The sequence below is a fragment of the Ambystoma mexicanum genome, chromosome 1q (genome assembly GCF_040938575.1).
Source record: "Ambystoma mexicanum isolate Mex_15411 chromosome 1q, UKY_AmexF1_1, whole genome shotgun sequence".
Classification (NCBI taxonomy): Eukaryota; Metazoa; Chordata; class Amphibia; order Caudata; family Ambystomatidae; genus Ambystoma; species Ambystoma mexicanum.
The window spans coordinates 928444908-928471175 of NC_090922.1; the positions used below are offsets into that span (position 1 = coordinate 928444908).

Below are 26268 nucleotides of genomic sequence, written 5' to 3' on the forward strand. Positions count from 1 at the left end.
CCCTATTTTCTTCCATAATGTCAATCAGGTCACTTAGATCTTCTCGTTGGTCTGACTCATCTCCATTATCCTCCAAGGAGGGAGGAGGGTTTTTTCCCCCTCCCACGTCCTTTGCATTCATGTCCTCCGAAATGTTCGTGTCTCCCATTGCCAGTTCTCTCCTCGGCTTCTTTGCCTGTTGGAGGTTTTCTCTTCTTGGGGGCGTTCTTAGATTCCTTAAGAATTCCCTGGAACCATTTATCTTCCTTTTTAAGCCTTCATTTTTTGTTTTTTTACCATTTTTCGTTTGGTTTTTTCTTCTGCTCATTTCCCTTTTCTGAGGACAGGTCCTTGGATGTCCCACCACTAAAGGTAGCGAAATTAGATTTATTTTTCTGATTGAATTTTTGAGTCACGACTTCCCACCCCCTTACAACCGGGAGAGATCAAAATAACCTCTTTGGTCATTAGCTCAGTTTGCATGTGTTGGTTTGGTTTATTTTGACACAATTTCATGGGGCCTTTCCCTCGACACGGATTTTCAACCATGCTTACCTCATCTTTTTTCTGTTTGCATAAATTTCGCATCCACTTGCAATCTTCCAGAACCGCCTCCATCAATAAGGACTTATCATTAGCATCTCTCCTTGCCAGATCAGTGAGGCGATTTTGCCATGTATGGGATTTTTCGGCTTCTTTGTCCATTCGTACATTCAAATTCCGCAGGGACAATTCTGTTTGTATATTTGCCTCTTTAATTTGTATGTTAGTAGTAGTCATCTCTTTCACAGAGTCATTTATCATCTCATACAATTTTAGGTATGGGGCCAGTGTGATATTCAATGAGGTCATGATCACTTGCTGGAGGTGTTTCATATCCTTTTCTCTATCAGTTTGGTAAGCGTCTTTAATTAGGTGTATAATTTGATCTTTCGTAAAGATTTCAGAACACTGCTTTTGGTCATCCGACAAGGGCGTCCGAGTCATTTTCGTTATCATTTGGGGTTCTACAGATTGTCCTTGTTTTAAGCTTGACGGTCTATCTTCGAGGCATGGATTTCTCCTCTCAATTAAAGATCTTTGTGAGAAGTTCATTGACCTGAAGTCTCTCAGGGTTTTTGTTGCAAAGACCTCAGCCCCCACGGCCTCCAACTCCAGGGAGCTCCCTTTAGTTTGCTCCTTTTCCAGTTCAGCCATTTGCTCGCTTATTAGCGAGAAACTCCTCCTTTTTTCTCTCTCTATTTTCCCCGTCAAGAGAGTGAGGTCTTGCATAATTTTGTTAGCTAAACTTGAATTACTCAAGTTAGCTGATGGCAACATTGTCTTTCCTTCAGTGCCTGTAGTTTTTGACGGAGTTTCACTTCCAAAATCCCACAGTGTTTTCTTTTCTAGTCTGGCCTTTGGAGGGAGCGTCCCCTTAGGGTAAGGCATCGCCGGCATATCTTTGTGTAGGGTCCGAGAAGGAGATTCTCGGTCAGTTAGGTCATTTGAGAGCAGGGCATTTGCCTCCAACTGGGTATTTTTTTGGGGGCTCTTTTCCTTGAGCCACTGACATCTGTTATCTTCCCTGTATGGCTGGAAGATATCGCTTATCGTTGTGGTTTCCTCCATGGCTCTTGGATGTTGTCTTTTATTTTCTATTTCCTTGTTGGGTTACGGCAAGGCTTTCTCCCATAATTCCGAGTCATTTGTGTCCCACTGGTCCTCCTTTTCCCACACAGTCTCAATCAGTAGAAATCTGTTTGTGGTTTCCATTAAGGTCAGGGTAGGGGAGTTCAATGCCCCATCCAGACTAGAATTTTCATCCAACATGCTTTCGCACATGTCCGCTATAGGTGTAGTTCCATAGTTGACTAAGCCATTAGTCGGCATGTTTACGGAATCATTTCCCCTTCTTGGGGTAATTAAAGATGGGATCGGACAACACTAGTCTCTCCCAGCATCAAGGTTGCTAGGTGGATCTAGTATTTCTGTCATCTTTTCAAGGCTCAGATTGACCAGGAGAACTGGGACTTTCTCGAGTAACACCCCTACCGTCTGGTTTTGTTCGACTATAATTTTTTCTTTATCTCCTGGGGGCGCAGTATTGATCGTTTTGCTGGAATCTCCTTCACCAGCAATTAGATCTAACTTCTTGACCTGATCGGCATCCTCCTCATGCAAGCTTGGTGTTTCAAGGGGTGGAGGGAGGTGACTCACGGGCTCTTCGAGAGTGGAAACTGTACAGGCCATAGGTTGAACAGGTGATTTTGGAGCTAACCGCACAGGGTCTTCAATAACCAAACTCGACATTTTTTCGCTACCCGTATCGGTCGCGTGGGCCCCCACAGACAAGCTTTTACGCTTCTTAGTACAAAAGGGTAAGCAAGATTGTTTCAGCATCGGCATGTTTTGTGCGCGCTTCGGGCTTCATTCACTTCCGGGAGTGATACAAATGTTTGCCTTACCTGCAGGTGAGTTCGCACGGCTGTTCCCGATGCATCCATATGTACAACCATAGGTTTCATCCTGTAGTGCAGCTCCTCAGTACAAGCTTTATTTCCTCAGTCCTCAGCTCAGCCTATCGTGGCTGCTGGCTTATGCAGAATAATACTTACACAGCGAGCAGCCCAGCAGCCAAACGCTGCAAGGGTGCTTGGGAAGTCTCTTTATAGCACTTCCTGGAGGCGGCGCCCATGACCGGGGGCGGGAAAGGGGCGGAGCCAACTCAGCGCTACGGCGCTCTTTTCCCTTCTCCCTTCTCACTCCGTCAATGTCAGTTCAATGCGCAGCACCTCGCTCTCCTCCCCTCGCTCTCCTCCCACTACAAACAGCTGATAGTGGGAATGTAGGTGCAGCCACAACACAACAGCAGGATACTCCGTGGATTCGATGCCCTTTGCGCGCTCGGGTTTAGCACCTTGCTTATGGTCCGAATGAACCTCTCCACATCGCCGTTCGTCTGTGGCCACCTGTGCGTGATGTGGTGATGTTTGATGTGCAGGTCATCCAGGTATTTCTTGAGCTCCGTCCCCTGGAATGGCGGTCCATTGTCACTCTTGATGCGTCTTGGCAGGCCATGTGTAGCAAAGGTATCATGGTCTCTGCCGCTGTCAAGGATACGATCTCCACTGGGTATCTTGAGTGGTCGTCGATGGCTACCAGCAGGTATGTTCCTTCCAGAACTGTGCAAAAGTCGACACTGATGGCATCCCACCTTAATGACCCATGCTCCGCCGACTGTATAGGTTCAGAGTTTGGCGGTGCTCCTGTGATTTGGCAAGGGAGGTAGGATGCAATAATTTACTCAACCATGGTGTCAATGTGAGGATACCACACCCGGTGTCGAATACTGGCATTTTTTGTGACCGTTCCCTGGTGGGCTTTGTGTGCCAGCACCACCATTCTGTCCAACGGGCTGCTGGGGATCACATGCGGGCTCTCCTCAGGATCAACTCTTTGCTAGTGACAGACAAGTCCTGTTGTACTGGGAACATACCAGGGAGGAAGTCTCTGGCTGCTGGCGTGCGGTTATGTACATGACAGAGGAAAGATTTCCGCTCGCCTGACATGATGTTGTTCTTGACCAAGTCACAGCAGGGGTCAGTATGCGTGGCTTCCACGAGGTCTTTGGTGCTGACTGCCTTGGGCTTTATGGTGTGAATGATTTGGCATATGTGCTCTTCTGTCTCCTCTGCTTCACTCACTTCCCCTAGGGTGGCAGCCCTCAGGTGTCTGGATAGGAAGTCAGCTGGATTGTCCGTGCCCGCTTGGTAGGCCAACTCAAACTCATATTGCTGCAGGTGGAGCAGCCACTTCCTAATTCTGGCCGGAGGGTGTGATAATGATGATCCCGTGAAGATCGGGATGAGTGGCTTACGATCTGCGTAGGCCCTGAATTTTCATCCATAAAGGTAGATGTGGAAATGGCGGCAGCCCCAAAGCACCGCTATGGCCTCCTTCTCGATGTGCGATTACCGCTGTTCAGTGGGTGTGAGGCCTCTAGAAGCATATGTGATGGGCTTTGTTTCGCCTGTCTGTGATATTTGAACGAGGATAGCCCAGGGCTAGCATCGACGTATAGTTCAGTTGTCAACATTGGGTCATAGTATACTATTGTTGTTTCGGCTGAGAGGGATGTCTTGATCCGCTCGAATGCCTCCTGGCAGTCAGGGCTCCAGTCCCATTTGGTGTTCGATCTGGTGAGTTCCCTGAGCGGCTTGGACATTGTTGCCAGGTTGGGGATGAACCTCCCGCAATAGGTTGCCATTCCCAAGAAACTGCATATCTCTGTGGGTGTTGTCGGGAAGGGGGAGGCCTCCTTTTTGTCCGCCACCTTTTGTGGGTTGGCTGACACTACTGCACTGTTGAAGACGTACCCAAAAAATGTTATCTTCTCCTCCAGGAACTCGCATTTGTCCCTGTGGTTGGTTAGGTCTGTGGTCTCCAGCCTGCTGAGCACCAACTCGAGGCTACACATGCGTTCCTGTCTGTTGCTGGATTGGATGAGGATGTAGTCACTGACATTCAGCACTCCTGGGATTCCCTGGATTACTTCCTGGATGGCTTGCTGTAATACCTCTGCCGCTGAGGAGATGGCGAAACTCAGTCTCTTGTACCGGCGTAGAACCAGGTGCCTGGAGAAAATGGTGATGTACCTTGAGTCGCAATGTAGTTTTAACTGGTGGTAAGCAGCGTTCAGGTCAATTTTGGAGAAGACTTTCGATGCTGTGAGATCCGTAATGATCTCGTCTAGCGTGGGGGTGGTATGCTGCTCCCTTTTGATCGCTGTGTTTGGTAAGTGCATATCAATGCAAATTCATACTTTCCCCGGTTGCTTCGGCTTCTTCATTTCCACCATAGGTGAAACCCAGGGCATTGGTCCTGTGACCTGCTCAACGATGCCAGCCTTTTTGAGTTCTTGTTCCTTTTCGACCAGGTCTCTCATATGAAACGGGGTTCTTCTGTGGCGTACTGCCCAGGGTTGTACCGTCTGGTCGATGTAAAGCTTTATGAGTTTGCCTTTCAAACATCTGATGCCGTTGAGGATGCCTGGGTACTTCCCCCAGGACGTCAGAGATGTCTGTTGAATCTGTGACGTTGCAGATGAAACGGATCAGTCCTAGGTCTTCCGCTGCATCCCCACTAAGCAGGCATTCAATTTCTGCATTGACAACATAAATCTTTGACTCGAGGACTCTATCACCCCTCTGAGTGTCGTTCTGAAACGTCCTTCCACTGGTAGTGGAGTCTTGCATCCGTAGGTGAACAGGAGTGTATCCATTGGCCTGATGCCAGGTCGACGCGTGTCTGCTTTCTTCTTCTTGGGGAGGGTTTTAGCTTGTTGCGGTTAGGGCTGTGGGCGTTGAGGCTGCCCTGATCATTTGCCGACACGTGCATAGTGGTCCTTCCAGCCACATGCCCTACACGTGGTTACTTGCGCTGGGCAGTTTCTTCATCAATGACTTGCACCACCAAACCATCCACACTCGGTGGGCCCAGGGATCCTCGGTTGCCACCGTGGTGAACTGTTTGTTTCATTGTACTCCTCCCTCGGTGCTTGGTGGTTGGGGATATGTGCTATTACTGCCGTTGTTGGTACCAGTTGGAGCTTCTTTAGCATGGTGCCCATGTGTGCTGCCCTCACGTGTGACAGCTCTCTTTGGTGCCATTATTCGAGTATTCTGGCTAGGGGAATGCCCTTTTCGTCTAACACCATTCTACGCAGTTTCTCCAAGTGCATGCCGTTGATGATCTGGTGCCTTATCGCCGATGACCAACGCGTTGAACATGCGTAGGACATCATCACCCACGTTGAGCAGAAGGTGTGACCTCAGCTTCCTGGGCATTGTATTGTCCTTACAGTCCATCGCCATCTCAAACTTCTGGATCCACAGTATCCAGCGGGCACCTAGTGATGATGGATCAGTGTAGGGGTCGAAAGTCCCCAACGCAGCTGTTGTCCCACCATGAGGTCGAGGGGACGGCGCAGGCGGCGTCAGCGATGCAGCAATTCTTGATGGTGTGCCGGGCCTGGGCGTGGAAAGGCTAGTTGCTATGATGCCCTGGTGCTGGAGTTACCCCTGTGTGTGGGCAGCAATGGATCTCTCCTCACCACCATTTCCTGGTCAGTTGGTGCGGCACAGATTATCTTGACTGCTTCTCCTTGTCCTTCCAGGTGGCTCAGTGGTGCTCCCTGTGCCTGCCTGGCATGAGATGCGAGGAGCAAGAGAAAAAAAAATTCCCTCAGCAACATCCAATGCCTCTGGGTGTACTCTGTGGATGGTGGAGTGTTTAGGGGAAAAAAATAAAATGTCTTTTTGGCTGGGGGATGGTTCCCCCACTGTGTCTCCAAAGGTTTGCCCTTGCCGGGCTTGTGGGCCGAGTTGTAGCCTGGGAAAACTGCTGTGCGTGTAAACAGTTCCTCATCGCCAGTGTCAGATCCCTCCCTGCCAGTGCAGCCGGTGGAGGGAGAGGAGCTCAGTGCCTGCGTCAGGCCTGGCCTAGGAGTGACAATGACATGACACGGTCTCTTTGGCTCGTGCCTGGAACAGCCTGCCTTCCGGCAGGGTGGCCCTTTATTGTTTGTGCGCCTCACGTAACCGCGCCTGCGGAACGTGAGGCGTACGTAACATTGGCAACGCGAGTTTCCTGGCCCCACTGCTAATGAATAGAGGTGGCAGTTGGCTATGCACGTTAAATTATTCAACACCCAAGGGTAGCACCAGATATATTTTTGCAGTCCATAGCACACCCCAAATTCCCTTTGCGTCCTGTAAATGATGTGTGTGTTTTTACCCAACTGAACTCTACTGACTGTATTGATATTTGAAGCCTGTAAGGAAGAGGCCGCACTGCAAGGTCAGTATTCCAGCCTGCGACCCCCAGGTCTCGAAGCATGCGCGATAGCATATAACGTTATCTTGCATGTGATTGGACGGCTGTAGTCCCTGCGTCAATGGGCGAAGGTCAAGCTTTCTAACAGGATGCTTGAGGGAATATTTCTTCTCAATGTCCTAATGTGCTTATTTTAGGCAATGGACGCTTTTTTACAACAGCTGCACGCAGCCTTCGACCTCGTCATTCTTGGAGATTGGAGGAACCCCTGCCAGATAAGCCTGCTACATGCCATGAGCATTTACTGAACATAAGCCATCCTGTCCCCATTTTTTTGTTCTGTTTTGCATTTGAAGCGGCAGCAACTGCCTTTGCCCTACGCGAAAAAATGTGTGAAAAACAGGGCCGGGTGAAGATGTGTCAGGGTTGGTGGGGGCCCATTTCAACATGATGTTTTGTGGTCCCCTTGCTTTACAGCTGGGAAATACAGTGTGAGGTACCCTTAGGATGAATTGTACTGAAGCCAAAATAATGCTGCACAGTGGATAATGGCATTGGATTATCACGGGGCAGGTAACCAGCAGGGTGTTGAAACACTAAATGTCTGCTGAAAAGCTATTAATCATTCTTTGACAGTAGGCTGCTAATGTTGCAGAAACCGAAGTAAAAAGGCACTCCGGTTATAAGAATGTGGCTGGATAATGGTAGGCAACAGGCATGAGGGCGCTGGCAAAGGCAGCCTGCAACATGCACGCTGCACACAACTGATGTCTAAATTAAAGAATCACGTTTCTGTGTCTTAAGACAGGCAACGTGGGGCAGCTGTTCAGTTCGCCCCCCGCCCCCGAAAAAAACTCCTGTGTCAATTTGAATTGGAAAGACTGAACGGCCCTAACGTCGGCCCTGGTGAAAAGAGCCTCGCCCTCACATCCCCAACAAAATACACCAAATATCACGAGCCAGTGTTCCTGCAGCTTGTGCTACTGCTAGGCAATCACATATGGCCTGATAGGTAAATCGGCACTGGATGCTCCTGGTTTTCCTGCTTGCCTGCAGATCTCTGCACAGGTTATTTTCCGCATCTGGTTTTCCCTTGGCCTTCCTGGCTCAGCTTAATTTATACATTCACTGTGGAGATTGCATATACGCCCTGTGGCCATGTGAAAGATGGCTGGTTTGCCACACGATGGTGCCCTGGTGTGACAGAACAGCACTGCATATTATCTGCTATCAAAGCCGACCTTTCATGAAGTCCAGTTTCAATACCTGCACATTTACTTAGACCCTCGCCCAGCACCGGCTCAAAGGGTGCCACCGGGAGCCAAAATAAAGGGCGCTTTGTCTCCAGCTCACTGTCATGCAAACTTAAAGTTTGCATAACAGTCAGTTGGAGACAAGGCGCCCTTTATTTCCTATTGGTTCAATTGGTGCGATGCCTAATAAAAAACACGCGACTGGCAACACACAATACCCGAAGACGCGACTCAAAGAACTGTATAATACACATGCTTTCCAACCATCATAAGCAGTATGGTCGCCGAGTTCAAAAGCAGCATTTAAGCACATAGGCCTTGTTTACACAATATTTCAACAGCAGGGCAGGGGGCTCGTTGACACGAAGAAACACAGCAACTCAGCTGCGGTTCTTGTATTGTGTGTTTAAGGGCAGTGTTCGGCGACGGACAGGGAGAAAGGGTTTTTCGGCCTGCCCCCAGCAGGGGGGGGGCACAGTAGAATCTTGCACAGGGCGCTGCCAGACCAGGGGCCGGGACTGCCCTCGTCTTTTCCACGGCAGGTAGAGTTAAATACAATACCTTTTGCCTGCATTGGCCAATCCTACCAGGTGCAGGATTCAATGTGTCGCCATTTTGAAAGATTTCGCACGGGCACACCGCAGCCAGACTCACACATTTGACGAGCATGACTTTTGAGATGACAGCAGAGCCATCATGATTGCGTGGTTTGCCCGGAGACATCCTCTTCCCTCTGGCCCCAGGCTTAGTCCCTACTCCCCCCCCACACCCCAATAAACTCATGTGTAATGTCGTGCTGGACCTTGCATATGGTTTTCGGAGGATGGTGGGGTTCAAGTAATGAGAGTACAGCATGGAAATGTGCGATAAGGTAAAGAGCAAAAAGAACGATGGTCAAGCAAGTTATAATAGGATAGGTTATTTATAAAGCGCTTATATTTATACCAGGAGGTTTCTGGGCGTGGACCCGGGGATCGAACCTGTTGTGCTCGGTGTCGTCTTGCTTATAAGGCGAGCACGTTGGCCCTGAGCTATCCTCCCAGACAGCTCTTGAAAAGTCTGGTAATAAAAGGGGGCAAAGGCTGGTCTACATGCAGGGCAGCCACACGGTTTCAAGAAAGGCATGGATTTTGTGATTTTTTAATAAATGTTTCACATTCAGAATTTCATGGTGTGGGCAGCATTTTGTTTGCTTGGTAAACTAGAATATACACTTTCAAACTGGGGTCACTGCGCTTTAAACTCAGTGTGTACCATGAAGGTGAAGGAAACGGGGCCAGTGGATTTTACTCTGCGTCTGTGCGCCCAGATCACACGTTATGCCTCCCACTCTAGGCGCTGAGAGTGACCAGCAACAATTCACTCCTGAGACTGTGCCGAGAAGTCTTTTTTATTTAGCTTAACATATCACCCCAAAAAAGCTAAAAGTCACTACTTGACAAGAGAGAAGGGAGACTGGAGAGCGGTTTTGAGGCTAGCAGGTTCATTACTGGTAGAAGCCATTAGATGCGAGCTGGGGGCTTGCCTCGCTCATTACCCTCTGGAAAATGCGTCGCTGTAAACGTTATGCAAAGATTATGCGCGCAGAGGACACTCAGGACACACTTATGTTTATGATTTGCCAGAGCCTTTCGTGATAGTTACACTAACCAGCTGTTGCAGGATTTAAGGGCCATGGTCAGTACTTTTCTGCAGGAAATTAGTTTAACCATTGCCACGGAACCAGAAGACCCTCAGCCTCCTTTTATGGCCGAATTGAAAATGATAGCATTAGAGTGGGACAAGATACAAAATGTCGATAGGCTACGTCATAAGGAGCGGTGTGCACTATACAGTACTCAGGGTATTAAGATGGGGGAACCCTGCAATTCCCTCATGACATTTTGTAACTATGATCTTAAAAGTTATATTCTATGGGCCTCATTAAGAGTTTCCTGGTATCCCGCCAGTAATTCCGCGTGGAAACTGCCCTTACCGTCTCCGTCGCCTGATATCCCGGTATTACAGCGGCGGACTGCCGGTAAGATCTCATTCCCATGGAGTCCTAGGGATGGGATTCCCTGAATCACCGGCACTGTTACTAATTCAGCTATTTATTTGCCAGTAGGGGCCTAAACGCCCAGCAGGTCAGGCCTGCTGGGAGATCCGTGGCCCCGACCGGCAAACTTGAAATGTGCCGTCCAGAAAAAATGCCATAGCTGGAATTGCCAGCATTTTTCCTGCTCTTTTTTCCAGACCGGCACATACGTAATGAGCCGCTATATCTTGGTTTTAACAATCTCCCCTCTCATTATTATACTGGTACATGGTCTGGTATTCCTTATGAGGATAGAAAGTGTCAGTACTCCAAGTGTGCGATAGCAATGGCTAGGCATTTACTCACGTCTTGCCCCATTATCTCAAGGGCTATATGAATTGGTCAGTCACACGTCTATGGTTTCCCTTGATCAATTCAGGGCTGCAGTTCATTCCGCTGAATCCTTACTGGTGCTGCAAACTAGATCAGGAAAAGAGTCATCGAGGCCTCATAGAAGTGGGATGGGCGGTTTTATGTAATGGGAATAATGGTTATAGGAATTGTTCTGCTGCTTGTAATATTTTAACTCATAATATGTAATAAATAGTGTGATATCTTATAGTGTATGTATTTATTTATGATATTTGATCATTATGTATATATTAGGGTATTGTTCTAATTATTTTGTTAATGTTATTTGAGGAGATTGTGATATTACTTACATTAAATAAAAAATAAAATAGGAGGGACTGTGTGTGTGAGAGAGGGAGAGAGAGAGGGAGAGAGAGAGGGAGAGAAAGAGAGAGAGAGAGAGAGAGAGAGAGAGAGGGAGAGAGAGAGAGGGGGAGGGGGAGGGAGAGGGAGAAAGAGAGAGAAGGTGCATTACGGGTTCCTTACCCCATGCAATACTCCCATGCTGCAAATATCCCATGGAATCACAACTCAGAATTAGGTGGTATTATTTTAAAAGCAGGAGGAACATTTTGAGCTGTTTGTAGTACATGAGGCCATGAGAGTGAAGGACACAGCATTCAGCTGGGAGTATTCGTCCGGTCTTAGTGGAGGCTTACACATTGTGATCCTGTGCTACACCTTTTAGTAACAGCGTGTGTAAGTGGCAGACTGTGCAGTGCTCTTCTAGACACATCCTGTGTATACAGGCAAGCCCGCATGCAATGTACACTGCCAGGAGGAGCCAACCCACACATGCGCTTTCCAGGGTATTCAACGAAAATGCCATATTTAAAATCCTGCATCATCCAAAATCCCGCATTTTGGGACTACAAAAATCTTGTATTCCAAAATAGCGAATTAGGGCAGTGGGGTTTACGGGGGTGTCCCCTGCTCCTGTAATTCGGTATTTTGGTCTGCAGGGGTCACAGGAGTGTACCCCGCCTACAAAACATGGGTTAGGGGGGACAAAAAAAAATGCGAACCTATTGTGTTCGTGATTTTGCAGTTTGAGATTCTGGTTTTTGTTACATTACCGTACATCCGCTTTCCACCACCCACACACTCTGGAGACTTTCACAGTGCTAGGACTGATGTCCTTAGTGATGTCAAGTGCCAAGCTATCGGTTAAATGCATAGTGGGTAATAAATACCATTTTGCCTTTCCTGACATTTTTTGAATGTTTTTTGTCTCTCCATATTATCAGACAGACTGACCAACAAACAGAAACCACACATGGATATATTTTATAAATGTAGATAGTTTATCAACTGCGACGTATGGAAGTTTAACAATTATTGATGTACTACAACAAATCAGCAAGAAAACCTTTTAAAGATTTTTTTGTCTCTCTCTATCCCCTATTATGATAAGATAAACTATGGTGTGCCGTCTCTGCCAATCTGTTCGACCTTCTTGAAACGTTTACGGTACACTTTTTAAAATAAACCTTCTTGCAGTCCACCTCCATACAACAAAGTCTATTTTTGTAATCATACAAAAAGATCAAACATAAAATGAATATTTTAAAAATGTAATGTTATCAGTCTCTGAAAGTTACAGACACAGGTAGTAAATATTCAATTCATAAACGAGGCCTTTACCAACCTTTCCAAAAGTGTCCGAAAAATATGAGCTCTCTGAGTGCGCACGGAAGGCAAGACTCAGCCGGGTTCGTAGTTCGGGTCATTCTGGGATATGGTCTGGCTCACGGTCTCCACCCCGACAGAGGAACCCTTCAAAACTTCTAGTCGAGCCAGAGACCTGAAAGCCCTGCGGAACTCCTCGTTTCTCCAGGTGTACATAAAGGGGCTGAGCACCAAGAGCAGGCAGAAGGCCATCCAGCTGGCAATCTGCAGCCCTTCAACGACAGGCCTGGCCAAGCTCCAGAAGATGACCCAGGCGTAGGGCTCTGTGGTGACAACGAAGGTACAGCACACACACAGGACATAGACCCCCAGTCGCTTGTCTTTCCTAGGGCAGGGATTGGGCATACGAGGCATCGTCTGGACATTCAGCACGCTGACCCTTTTGACGCTGACCTGCACCTTCCGTAAGATCTTGAAGTAGCAGTAAAGTAGGATGGAGGTCTGGCTGAGAATGGTCACTGCAGAGAGAATAGCAGTGTATGCATTGGGCAGTTGGGCCTCCTTTCCTGCCAGAACTAAGAGCCTCTGGTTGGGACATTTAGGGTCATTTTCTGGGTACCTCTGTCCGAAGAGCCAGGGAAGTAGGAAGACAACTGGAACTACCCAAGACATGGCAATCATCCACTCTGTGTTTCTCTTTTGATAGATAGTCCGGTAGACAGCTGGCAATTTGGTAATCAGCACATAGCGGTTGAGGGCAATAAGCGAATGGGAGATCATGGACACAATGACCCAGAGAAAGAGGAGCCCTTCCATGAATGTCTGGTAGACCAAAGAGACCGCAGTCCAGGGTCCGGAGAGGAGGACAACTTTCTGGGGCATCCAGAAAGCGCACACCAAGAAATCGGCCACACAGCCATTGCAGATGAAGGCGTTGCTTGTTGTCTTGAGCTTCTTGAAGGAGTAGACAAGGTAGATGACCACCAGATTGGCCAAAGTTCCTGTGATGGAGAAGGAACAGTAGATCAGGGAGACAAGGACTCTTGTGCCCCTGGACTCCACACACAGTTGGGGGAGCGACGAGGAGTTAGTCATGGTTGAGGTCCAATAACCTTGGTACCCATCGCAGGTTAAAAAAAATTGCCTCCACTGTAGTAACTTAATGTATGGTACGCCAGTGAGGAAGGGCCCTGTGGACAAAGAGGCAGAGACAAAAAACTGGACAATAAGGGGGATTCTGAGAATGGGAAGCGGGGACAGAGGGTTAAAGCCGCGAGCAGTGACACGCGAAGCTGCTGTATTAACATCACTGCAGTCAATCCTGGGGAAGCCACCGAGCTCTTATCTACATCATTACACTCAGCATTTCAATCACTTCTGTGTTCATGAATTATTCAGCATTTATACTTGAGGGAGGAGAGCACTTTAATGTGGAAATAGGGCAATTACAGGGACAGCTTTCTTCTCTCTCACATGGCGTGTTCATTCTGTGAGAAAACCTGTTTGCATGGTTTCCTATTGCACACAGCGCACAGATTTTAGCTGCACCTTGGGAAGGAGGGCAAACTGAAACACAGTACTGCGAATGAAGGGATCTGCGAATGTGAACATGGTATGTGTGTTTGCGTTTCACGCTATTGATCTACAAAGAGCCTCATCTTGAGCCGTTTTCTGTGCCTCTCTCAATAATGGAAGGAATCCAGGTAATTGGTGGATAGAAAGAGCCGTGTCTGACATCAGCATTCAGCAAGGACTCAAAAGGGGTAAGATTGTCCTCTGAGAAACGCCACGTCCCTGCAGGCAGCTCTGCCTCCATTGTCTTCTATTCTTGCAGCCATTTTGATGCCAGAGGTCAACACTCAAAGATTTTGATGCCAGAACACTCGAAGAACCGCCAAGGGAGGTATAGCTCTCAATGCACACGCTTTTGGTTGGTGTCATCTGCCTTGCGATTAGCTGATTCACCCACCAAACATTTGTGGGTGGCCTGCCATTGACATCCGGCAGGCCCCCATAGTGCTCTGAACCTCAGTATACAACAAGCCCAGTGCCTGTGGGGGGGGGGCCTGTCCTGGACCTCCGGCAGGCCCCCTGGTACTACAAGACACCAGCACCAATGAGGGTGGGGGCACAGCCAGCCATGCCCCTGACCGTCCGGGCCTCTGCCACCATGCTGGCACGAGGGTTTCACAGCATCAGGGCATGCAGGCCTGTGGCTCCCACATGAAAGGAGACACAGACTCAGTCGCTCCTTCTTCTTAATTACTGAATGCATGGGAGGACCCACGCAGGCACTTCCCCATCCAATAGGATGATGTGCTCAGTCGCTCCTCTTCTGGAGACTGCAGCCGCTCTGTCCACGTGTCTGCAGATGCCCCCTTTTATTATCTTAGGCCATGGGTGCACAACTTACGGCCCGCGGGCCAGTTGCGGCCCGCCATGCTCTTTTGTCCGGCCCGCGAGGCACAAAGACTTTCCTAATGGAGGGCGGCCGTGTCTTCCGGGCCGGACAAAACACTGCCCGTCATTGGCTCAGCACACATGCACCACGTTGCTCCTACGAGCCGCGTAGTGTGTGTGTGCTGACCCAATGGAGAGCCAGCACTACGGCTGTCGTGGTCCATAAGGCTTGATGCCGGAAGGCATTTCAGCCTTGGACCACGCCAGCCGTAGTACGATTCCAGCGTTCCTGCTTACCTGCCGCTTACCTGCCTGCCTTCCAGCACGTCTCCGGTAAGTGGTCTGTTTGCGTTTGTGTGTCGGGTCTGTTTCACTTTATGTTTGTGTGTGTATGTTGCGATGGGGGGATGGGGGGGTGTCGGATGTGTATGAATGTTGGAATTTGAATGTATTTTGTGTGTGTGTTGAGATGCGGGGATGGGTGTCGGATGTGTATGAATGTTGGAATTTGAATGCATTTTATGTGTATGTTGAGATGCGGGGGTGGGGGGGTGTCGGATGTGTATGAATGTTTTGATTTGAATGCATTTTATGTGTATGTTGAGATGCGGGGGTGGGGGGGGTGTTGGATGTGTATGAATGTTGGAATTTGAATGTATTTTGTGTGTGTGTTGAGATGCGGGGGTGGGGGGGGTGTCGGATGTGTATGAATGTTGGAATTTGAATGCATTTTATGTGTATGTTGAGATGCGGGGGTGGGGGGGTGTCGGATGTGTATGAATGTCGGAATTTGAATGCATTATATGTATATGTTGAGATGCGGAGGTGGGGGGTGTCGGATGTGTATGAATGTTTTGATTTGAATGTTTTTTGTGTGCTGAGTTGGGGGGGTGGGGGTTCGGGTCTGTACGGGTGCATGTTTGTGTGTGTGCTGAGTTGGGGTTGGGGGGGTTCGGGTCTGTGTGTGTGCTGATTTGGGGGGTGGGGGTTCAGGTCTGTATGGGTGCATGTGTGTGTGCTGAGTTGGGGGGTGGGGGATCGGGTCTGTATGGGTGCATGTGTGTGTGCGCTGAGTTGGGGGTGGGGGTTCGGGTCTGTAAGGGTGCATGTGTGTGTGCTGAGTTGGGGGGTGGGGGGTTCGGGTCTGTAAGGGTGCATGTGTGTGTGCTGAGTTGGGGGGTGGGGGTTCGGGTCTGTATGGGTGCATGTGTGTGTGCTGAGTTGGGGGGTGGGGGATCGGGTCTGTACGGGTGCATGCTTGTGTGTGTGCTGAGTTGGGGTTGGGGGGGTTCGGGTCTGTGTGTGTGCTGATTTGGGGGTGGGGGTTCAGGTCTGTATGGGTGCATGTGTGTGTGCTGAGTTGGGGGGTGGGGGATCGGGTCTGTATGGGTGCATGTGTGTGTGCTGAGTTGGGGGGTTCGGGTCTGTATGGGTGCATGTGTGTGTGCTGAGTTGGGGGGTGGGGGTTTGGGTCTGTAAGGGTGCATGTGTGTGTGCTGAGTTGGGGGGTGGGGGGTTCGGGTCTGTATGGGTGCATGCTTGAGAATGTGTGTGCTGCGTTGGGGGCGGGGGGTTCGGGTCTGTATGGGTTCATGCTTGAGAATGTGTGTGCTGCGTTGGGGGCGGGGGTTCGGGTCTGTATGGGTGCATGCTTGAGAGTGTGTTTGGGGTATAGTGTTTGGTTGGGTGTGAGGGGGCCATGGGGCATAGTGTTTGGTTTGGGTGAGGGGGCCATGGGGCATAGTGTTTGGTTGGGGTGGGGGCCATGGGGCATAGTGTTTGGTTGGGGGTGAGGGGCCCATGGGGCATAGTGTTTGGTTGGGGGTGAGGGGGCCATGGGGCATAGTGTTTGGTTGGGGGTGAGGGACAGGGGGCATAGTGTTTGCTTGGGGGGTGAGGGACAGGGGGCATAGTGTTTGGTTGAGGGTGGGGGCCATGGGGCATAGTGTTTGGTTGGGGTGGGGGCCATGGGGCATAGTGTTTGGTTGGGGGTGAGGGGCCCATGGGGCATAGTGTTTGGTTGGGGGTGAGGGGGCCCATGGGGCATAGTGTTTGGTTGGGGGTGAGGGGGCCCATGGGGCATAGTGTTTGGTTGGGGGTGAGGGGGCCATGGGGCATAGTGTTTGGTTGGGGATGGGAGCCATGGGGCATAGTGTTTGGTTGGGGGTGAGGGGACCATGGGGCATAGTGTTTGGTTGAGGATGGGAGCCATGGGGCATAGTGTTGCACTCCAAGAGTGAACTCAATAATAAAGCTAAAACAGGCACAGTTAGGAGATGTACATCCTTTGCTTTTTTGAGGAAACCTGACTCAACGAAGGGCATACTCCTCTTGGGTAACCCAAACAGCAAACTATAGCAGTCCAAAATAACAGAATGTCCAATCAAGGGTCAATAAAATATATATAATTTAATTAAACAGACGATATACAATAACTAAATCGAAATAAATGATAGCAATGGAAAATGTGTAGTACAAAATGTAAGTTTGAAATGCAATAAAAATCGTTACCCCTCAAAAACATCTTTTTCCATGTGTTTAATACAAATTGGGGGTTGAAAAAGCCTCCTGACATGTCCCGCATACCGCCCCGCCCACTTTTACTTTTCGGCCCACTATAGCCCTCATGTAAGGTACTTTCGGCCCTCTGTCAAAATCAGTTGTGCACCCCTGTCTTAGGCCATGACACAGTCATGGCCCGTGTTAAAAGGGCAATACACAAGGGGGGGATACATTCCTTTAAAGGGGCAACACTCGTGGGAGGGTCACACACCACAATACTCCTTTTTCATAACAAACAACTAAACCTAGACGATCCCCCTCACCCCATTACAAACAACATTGCTTGTGCTACTTTGGAATCAAAGGATCAACAGCAACTAGGATATGCCACGGCCACACAAACAGAGCTTGCATGGTCGTGGACATACTAACCATACAAACACACTATCCACACAACTCGCGGGTGACAGTCGCGATTGGTGAACTGCCGGTGAAATGTTGGCAGTCAGACCACATGTTTCAAAACCCTTTATTAATCTGGAATGTGGAAACCACAACCACTGAATTACGCCATTGTTAGCTTCTGGCACCATATAGCCCACACCTACAAACAGCGAGATCACCGCTTCACCTGGCTGTTTTTTACCAAAACCACTTTAAGCATATAACTAATGCACAGGCTCTCAGCATCAAAACATGTGTTTGCGGAGTCCTCGTTTAGCAATTTCAGGACTGCTGGAAACCAGTTCACTTTCCACCAACGCCCGTTCAGGATATTTATTTCCATGGGTCCAGGTCCATCGGTATTACAGTTCACAAAAACCGGCAAAGCCGCACTTGGGGATACCCGGGGCCACATCGGCTTAGTTCCTTGATGTTATGGCATGCAGCGAGACACTGACAGCAGGGCATCTAGGCGGTGCCACATGATGTTTGACAGGGCATGGGGTGACAGCATGTTACTCACCCCCCTTCTCCTTTGTCACACTCTTGAAGGCAGGAATGTCACTACTGCAGTGGCACAGGATGGCGCACAAGCACTCTTGCAGAGCTGCAACCCTCACTTGCTCGTTGCACTTCTTCCTGATGATGGGTGTCAGGGCTGCATGACGTTGGTTCGCCAAACACAGGTGACAGGCGCCTGGGCTATTTCTTTTCCTCCCCCAGGCATGAGACACTGCTATTGATGGAGCAGCAGTAACGACCAGTCCTTTTTCCAGAGTGGACAGTTGAGCTGGTGACATCTGAGCTTGGGGGCTGGCAGGAATTGCACCCAGGGCGACATGTTTCTGGGCCATTATTGGAGGGCCCGGTCAGGCGACACTCATGGCCAGGTGTCAGGGCCACTTACTGTTCCTGTTTCTCCCTCTCTCTGGGACCCCCTGCTTGTCCGTGCTCATGCTTGTGGAGGTGGACTGGCAAACATCACCTCCATTGGATTGTGCATACACACCATGTGGGGACTCCAAACCAGGAGCTGGTTCATGCATGGACATGTGACTTCGAAACTCCATGCCTTCTTGACCTCGGAGCTCAGATCACAGCAGTTCCCCAATTCACTGCACGGCGCCCAGAATATTTAGTCTGCGCCGGGCCAGTCTTCGCCTCTCGTCCTGCTCCAAGATGGTTCACCTCACTCTGCACTACCTAAACCGCAACACTCCTTCACTTCAGTGCCACTGGTCTGTGCAATGGCATGGCATGGTATGCACCTTCTTCCAGTGTTGGTTTCCACTTCGGAGTTGCTGCTTGGTTTGCCAGGGCTGATTATCGTCCACAATTGCGGTGACAGGATGCCAAGTATCAATTTCGCCAGACTGCATGCTCGCCCGCATGTGGAAGGATGCATGGATTAGGTTGACCGGGCACAAGCTAGTTCCCCTGGCCTGTCCTGCTATGCCCTCCTTGGCAGTATAGGGCATATCTTGCTGCCTTCCTTGTGTCATTACATACACTCTCACAAGTAGCAAACAGCAGGCCGTTCTCAGCGGTGTTCTTGCCTTCCTGCCTTCTCCCATCTCTGGGGTGATTTTGGCAGGGCACACGCTCTTTCGTATTGAGGCTTTGGTGCTTCTCGTTCTGCAACCAGAGAGCTTCTTCCTCTTGCTCCTAGCCTCTGGTACCCATTCCTTCCCATGCGGCTCTCAGAGATAGTGTGTCCTTCTACCTCTAGCCTTCCTCCCACCGGTGCCATGCACAAAGGCCTGGTGTCAGGACCAAACCGACACCCAGCCTCACCTCCCGTAGCTGGCACTGCTACCGACTACACCTTGGAGGTGTGTCATAAGGAAGGCCATTTGGAAAGATGCTGGCCAATTTCTGGACTTCACCAAAGGGACCTCAGTGTGGGGCATATGGATGTGGTCAACCCTTTAGGGGCAGCGCAGGGATCCTAGGATTCTTTGATGCCTTTCGCATGCCTATGCTTGCATGTCTGGATGTAGACCATGTGGGACCAGGGACCATGCAGCTGCTGTTAAGGTTCCTTTGGTTGCCCTGGCAGCACCCCCCCCCAGCGTTTTTCAACAGCGTGTTCCTTTTTTTCCTCACAGAAACCCTCAGGCATCCGATGCTCAATTAACAGAGGGTGCGATGGACAGCACAGTAAATATCTGGCACAGACACCACCCGCGGCCACCAGGGGCACTGCAGGGGATTTGCTGGCGTGGCACTGCGCAGAAAGGCACTGTCCCCTGTTGCTACACGGTGCAGGCAGACAATTTCTTCCGAAATTTCCCCTGCTCCAGTACAGCATTACATTTCACTACTTTGCCAAGTATGTGCCTGGTTGGTTGATTCCCACACTCTTCTACCGTAACGTTGATCTTATTTCTGGAGACAAAGATGGATGTGCGAGAGGTGAGGGACAGTTTTCTGGGGATGCCCTTGGACTTGAACAAACACTCTCCAATCTTCCGGAGGACTCTTTGAGGGAGGCGGGAAATGTTCGAGCCATGTAGCTACGACTTTTATGAACTGTCCTGGTGATGGCCCTGGAGGGGTTGCTGAGCCAGGATGACGTGAGTTCGATACATCAGAAAGTTGCTCTTTCTGGTGGCTCTGTCCCACAGACTGTGCAGCAAGATGCAGAAACTCCATGCTGGCCCCCTGCCCCATACCACGTACAGATGGGGTTCAGTTTGTCCTGCATTGCATTATAGATCCCTGCGCCCACTGTCACAGAGCCACCTTGGCTGCTGACGGACATGTGGATGGGGCTCTGGCTGCTCTCAGTCTGCAGGCACAGAGCACACCCCATATTATGGAGCCGGCACTCGCTCGCCTCCACCTCTTTCACCACAGGGCGGCCCAGGTAATGGACTGCCCATCCTGGGCAGTCGGGTTTTAACTTTCACCTCTGGCTGCTTGGCTGTTTCTGTTGCATTGCTCCGACCTCGGACCACCTTTCAACTTTAGCTCCGACACGTGGCTGCTGCGCCACCAGTGCCTTCTGCCCAGTCCCACTTCAGTGGGGCCGCCAGCACAACTGAGTGCTGCCTGCCCTTCTTGTTACAGCGGGCAGCCCTTCTGCATCCACGCTCAAACTCGGAGCAACTTCATCTCGCCGGCCGCCTAGCCCGGGATCTTCATGAGTTATCGGACGGGTGGGCGGCCAGCTAGAAACTTCTTAGGGCTGTCCATTGCCAGATGGGGGGCCGGAAGGGGAGCAGGCACTCACCTCCCTCTCACTTTGCTATGTGTCCGCAGGTGTGAGCCCGGGCTGTGGCTGCTCCACTTCTTCTTACGGCTGCGGCCGTTCGTTGCTGCATTCCCTTCACGGCATCGGATGCCGCATGCCGACCCTCCCCGGCCGCACGAGCACCCTCTTCACAGAGTGCAGCAACCAGGGAGGGACTGCCAGCAGATTCCCGGTCTCGCCATTTCTCCACCACGAGAAGGGGGCGGGCACTCATCTCCATCTTCCCTGTGGAAGCTGTCGCACCATCATTCAATTAACGGCAGGGGTCACAACAGGGGGGGGCGTGAGTGAACTCCCACCCTGGCCACACAAGCACCCTGCTCAGAGGGTCGTGGCCGGGGACAATCGATGTTGGGGCTCCCCCTTTTTTTTCGACCATCCCAGCTGAGATGGATGCCGCTCCTCCTCCCTCCTTCGCAGCGATGGATGCCGCATGCAGCTCACAGAACAAAGGGAGATCAGCTCTGGAACGGCAGGAACAACACGTCCCCGCAGGGTTTTTTGCATGTCACCCCTGTAGGGGGACATGGTATGTTCCAGTGTGTGTGCTAACATACCATGTCCCCCTACAGGGGTGACATGCAACACCACTCCATTTTTTATAACAACAAACTTCCAAACACTACACACTACTACTCCTCGAACCACTCTAGTAATACACCCTTTATTAACCTGGGTGAGTGGTTTTACTATTCCACAGCACTGATGAGAGCTACTGGCGCCACATGACGTCCTCTACATGTGCGGGTGTGCACCCTATCCCATTGCCCACCCCTTGGGCGATTATAAACAAGTCCATGTCTGCAGGCCCCCGGTCTTCATGGGGATGTCGTCGATGATGTCCATCTTCCACACTTACAGGGTTGCAGGAAAACAGTCTGTCTCTTCACCCGCATTCACCAGTGTCAAAGAGGGCCGGCAAAGCCGCACCTGGGGAGACCCAGGGGCCACATCAGCCAGGTTCACAGTCTGGAGGGCACGCCTCAGGGTAGGATGGTGATGACAGCCAGACGATGGGTCTGCCTGGGTCTGGAATGATCGCCCCTTGGAGGACCGGGAGCCACCTCTGCCTCTTTCGAGGATGGCGCACTGCTCACTGTTGCACAGTATTGTTGGCAGTGCGGCAACCCACTCACATCACATCTCCTCCCATCCCAAGGCTGTTAAGGGGGGATATTGGCGGCTGGTATCTGGGGCCACCCACCCTCATGTTGCTGTTGGGGGCCGGCGGGCAATCGTGGCCTTCGCTGCCAGTTGAGGACTGTTAGCCCAGTTCTTGTTTGCTTATGATGGAAGGTGAGGGAGGCGTTGCAGGCATGACTGATCTCATTACCCTTGCCGTGCTTGACACTCCGGGGCTGGATGCCTGCAGCTCTACTATGATGCAATGTCACAATTGAGCCCCTTTTCCTTGTTTTGTTTGGGCCCTTGGTGCTGGGCCTACCTCCCATGGGGGCCGCGTCAGCTGTTTGGCGGCCCCCCCCCCTCTGTGTGCATCAGTCCCCACATTCGCGGTGCCAACACAGTGCGTGTTGCGGGTAGGGGAGGGGCAGGCAGCTCACCTCGTTGTTGTTGTTGCAGGCTCCGTTGGATTTGGGCCTGCTTCTTTGGTTTTTTTGTCCATACTGCAGCAAACCTCGCTGCACTTTACCCGGGGTGGGGGAGGGGCTGGCAGCTCACCTCTTTGTTGTGGCCTCAGCCGCCACAACACTTCTTGGGAGGGGGCGCCCCGCTCTTGGACCGGGGCCACCTCATCTGTGCGGCGGCCCCCACCTCTTTTCCTACTCCTTTAATAAAATAGACGAGCTGGTTCCGGCTCATCAGTCAAGACGGAAACTGACTCCGGTGTCGTTCTTTGGGAAGCACCATGCCGGTGCTGCACCATGTTCGCTGGGCCCAGCTCGAGGACGGTGCCCCTGCCGGGCAACGCCATCCAAGGGTGACTCCCCCGCCATCTGATCATGGCCAGTGTGATAGTCCCAGCCTGGGTGCCCCCAGAGCCGGGCCGCGGTGCGCCGGGTGTCCCCGGCCATGCGTGGGGCTCTGGTGGACCGGAACGGGTGAGGTGACCCCCACCCATGAGTCCACGGCAAGAGCGCCACACCAGTGTGCCCCGTCGGGTGTCCCCCGACCTGAGCATGGGGCTGCCCGGTGACCCGGAGTAGCCCCCAACAATGGCGACGAGGAACGGGCCTGGCATTCCCCGGAAACATCTTGGTGTGGTGAGCCCATCTACATCTGGGCCCGCATAGGAGGAATGGCGTGGCAGGCCCAACTCCAACTGGGCCTGCAGGAGGAAAGGTGGATGGCGTGTTGCCTGCCCGTCCCCTGAGGGAGACGGGTGAAGTCCGCGGCATTGGCCGCGTGGGTTGCTGCACCCCTCCCCCACCTTGGATGCGGACTCTGCCGCTGGAGGGGGAGAGACACAGGGCGGTGTCGGCCGCTGAGGGTGAGGAAGCCCTGGGGGTGGCCCAGGGCCCCGTGAGTGTTTGCATGGGCCACCTGGTGGCCCCAGGGAGGAGGCCGTGTCAGCCGCTGGTGCGGCGGGGAAGGGCCGTCCGGAGGAGAACTGAAGACTGCTCATGCAGCTCTGCAGGAGAACGAATGAGGGGTGCCCGTGCACGAACCGCCCCGGCCACGGCTCCTTGTCATTGGGGGTGCTCGTGCAGCCGGGTCGGCGTGTGCCTGCCCACCCGCCGAGGGTGCCGCGGCGTTCGGGGTCGTGGCTGCGAAGGAGAGTCTTTGTGTGCGGCTGTGGCAGCCGCAATGAGAGGAGGCATGGCCGCAACACACGGATGCCTGCGTTGGGGAGAGAGGTGAGGGCCCTGCAACCCCACAACAGGCAATAGAGCGGCATCCACCGCAATGGGGAGGTCAGCTGCCCCTCCGCTATCCCGCTCCCATCTGACAGGGGACTGCTCGCAAGTGTGTGTGTGTGCCCGCTCCGAGGAGCAGGAAAAGAGGTGGGGGACGCCGCACAGCTGAGGCGGCCCCGGTCCAAGAGTGGGGCGGGTGCAGCCCATCAGCGGGGTGCCCCCCTCCCAAGAAGTGTTGTGGCGGCTGAGGCCACAACAAAGAGGTGAGCTGCCAGCCCCTCCCCCACCCCGGGTAAAGTGCAGCGAGGTTCGCTGCAGTATGGACAAAAAAAACAATGAAGCAGGCCCAAATCCAACGGAACCTGCAACAACAACGAGGAGGTGAGCTGCCTGCCCCTCCCCTACCCGCAACACGCGCTGTGTTGGCACCGCGAATGTGGGGAGTGATGCACACAGGGGGGGGGGGCGCCAAACAGCTGACGCGGCCCGCATGGGAGGTGGGCCCAGCACCAAGGGCCCAAACAAAACAAGGAAAAGGGGCTCAATTGTGACATTGCATCATAGTAGAGCTGCAGGCATCCAGCCCCGGAGTGTCAAGCACGGCAAGGGTAATGAGATCAGTCATGCCTGCAATGCCTCCCTCACCTTCCATCATAAGCGAACAAGAACTGGGCTAACAGTCCTCAACTGGCAGCGAAGGCCACGATTGCCCACCGGCCCCCAACAGCAACATGAGGGTGGGTGCCCCCAGATACCAGCCGCCAATATCCCCCCTTAACAGCCCTGGGATAGGAGGAGATGTGATGTGAGTGGGTTGCCGCACTGCCAACAATACTGTGCAACAGTGAGCGGTGCGCCATCCTCGAAGGAGGCAGAGGTGGCTCCCGGTCCTCCAAGGGGCGATCATTCCAGACCCAGGCAGACTCATCGTCTGGCTGCCATCACCATCCTGCCCTGAGGCGTGCCCTCCAGACTGTGAAGCTGGCCGATGTGGCCCCTGGGTCTCCCCAGGTGCGGCTTTGACTCTGGTGAATGCGGGTGAGGACACAGACTGTTTTCCTGCAACTCTGTAAGTGTGGAAGATGGACATCATCGTCGACAACCACATGAAGACCGGGGGTCTGCAGACATGGACTTCTTTATAATCGCCCAAGGGGTGGGCAATGTGATACTGTGCACACCCGCACATGTAGAGGACATCATGTGGCGCCAGTAGCTCTCATCAGTGCTGTGGAATAGTAAAACCACTCACCCAGGTTAATAAAGGGTGCATTAGTAGAGTGGTTCGAGGAGTAGTAGTGTGTAGTGTTTGGAAGTTCGTTGTTTGTTGTTATAAAAAATGGAGTGGTGTTGCATGTCACCCCTGTAGGGGGAAATGGTATGTTAGAGTATGTGTGTTGTGGTCACATGGGTCCCCCATGTGACCACTTTAATAAAATAGGCAAGCTGCTTCCGGCTCGTCAGTCAAGACGGAAACTGACTCCGGTGTCCTTCTTTGGGAAGCACCATGCTGGTGCTGCACCGTGTTCGCTGGACCCAAAGACGGGGCCCAGCTCGAGGACGGTGGCCCTGCCGGGAAACGCCGTCCGGATGGCGCCCCTGCCGGGCAACTCCATCCAGGGGTGACTCCCCCACCAGGTGATCATGGCCAGTGTGATAGCCCCGGCCTGGGTGCCCCCAGAGCCGGGCCCGCGTCTGGAGCTCCAATGGACCGGAGCGGGTGAGGTGACCCCCACCCATGAGTCTGCGGCAAGAGCGCCGCACCAGTGTGTCCCGTCTGGTGTCCCCCGACCTGAGCATGCCCAGTGACCCGGAGTAGCCCCCAACAGGGTTCGTCCTCGTCACCAATGTTATGGGTGTCCTGCCATTAACATCTGGCAAGCCCCCATAGTGCTCTGAATCTCAGCATACAACAGGCCCAGTGCCTGTTGGGTGTGGTACCTGCCCTGAACCTCCGGCAGGCCCCCTGGTACTACAGGACACCAGCACCAATGAGGGTGGGGGCACAGCCAGCCATGCCCCTGACCGTGCGGGCGTCTGCCACCGTGCTGGCACGAGGTTTCCCACGGCATCAGGGCATGCGGGCCTGTGCCTCCCACATGAAAGGAGACACGGACTCAGTCGCCCTCTTCTGGAGTCTGCAGCCGCTCTGTCCGCGTCCACGTGTCTGCAGATACCCCATTTATTAGCGTGTAAAAAGGGCAATACCAAGGGGAGGGATACATCTCCTTAAAGGGGCAACAATCCTGGGAGGGTCACACACCACACAATCCCCCTCTACGCACATTCACTTAAAAAAATTATTCGGGTGTCTTCACCCGCCTTGGCGACACAAACAGTTGAGAACTATGTGTAAGGGGACAGACAGGCTTCTCCCTGGATCAAATGGCAGGTGCAAGGGTGAGGAGGCAGCTTGATTTGCCTAAACGCAACAGCAGTAGCTTTTGAGAGCTTGTCCAGATTAACAATTGCAAGTAATTTAGACCTTATGTTTGTGGAAAGCGTGTTACTTGTTTTTTCGTCTTGTTACCATAGTCTAGAAGATGAGCAGTAGTAAGGTGTTTCTCGAGGCCACTGAATGGAGGCACTCGTTATTTTTTGGAGTTGAAATAAAGTGCATTTTAGCCTCTCAAAACTGGATTATAATAGAGTCCATGTTGAGGGAATTAAGTGCCAATAGGTTACCATTTGACACAAAGCTCATAACTTCACTTGTTTCCGGCTTTCAGGTGTTGCCCACACAGC

General features: G+C 51.9%; 1 protein-coding gene across 1 annotated transcript; it reads right to left on the bottom strand.

Annotated features, from left to right (window-relative positions):
• Nucleotides 1-11795: 11795 nt before the first annotated feature.
• On the bottom strand, nt 11796-14498 carry GPR88 (G protein-coupled receptor 88). The gene has a single exon (XM_069641575.1). The coding sequence runs from the start codon at nt 13198-13200 to the stop codon at nt 12181-12183; it is 1020 nt and encodes a 339-aa protein (XP_069497676.1). The 5' UTR covers nt 13201-14498; the 3' UTR covers nt 11796-12180.
• Nucleotides 14499-26268: the final 11770 nt, after the last annotated feature.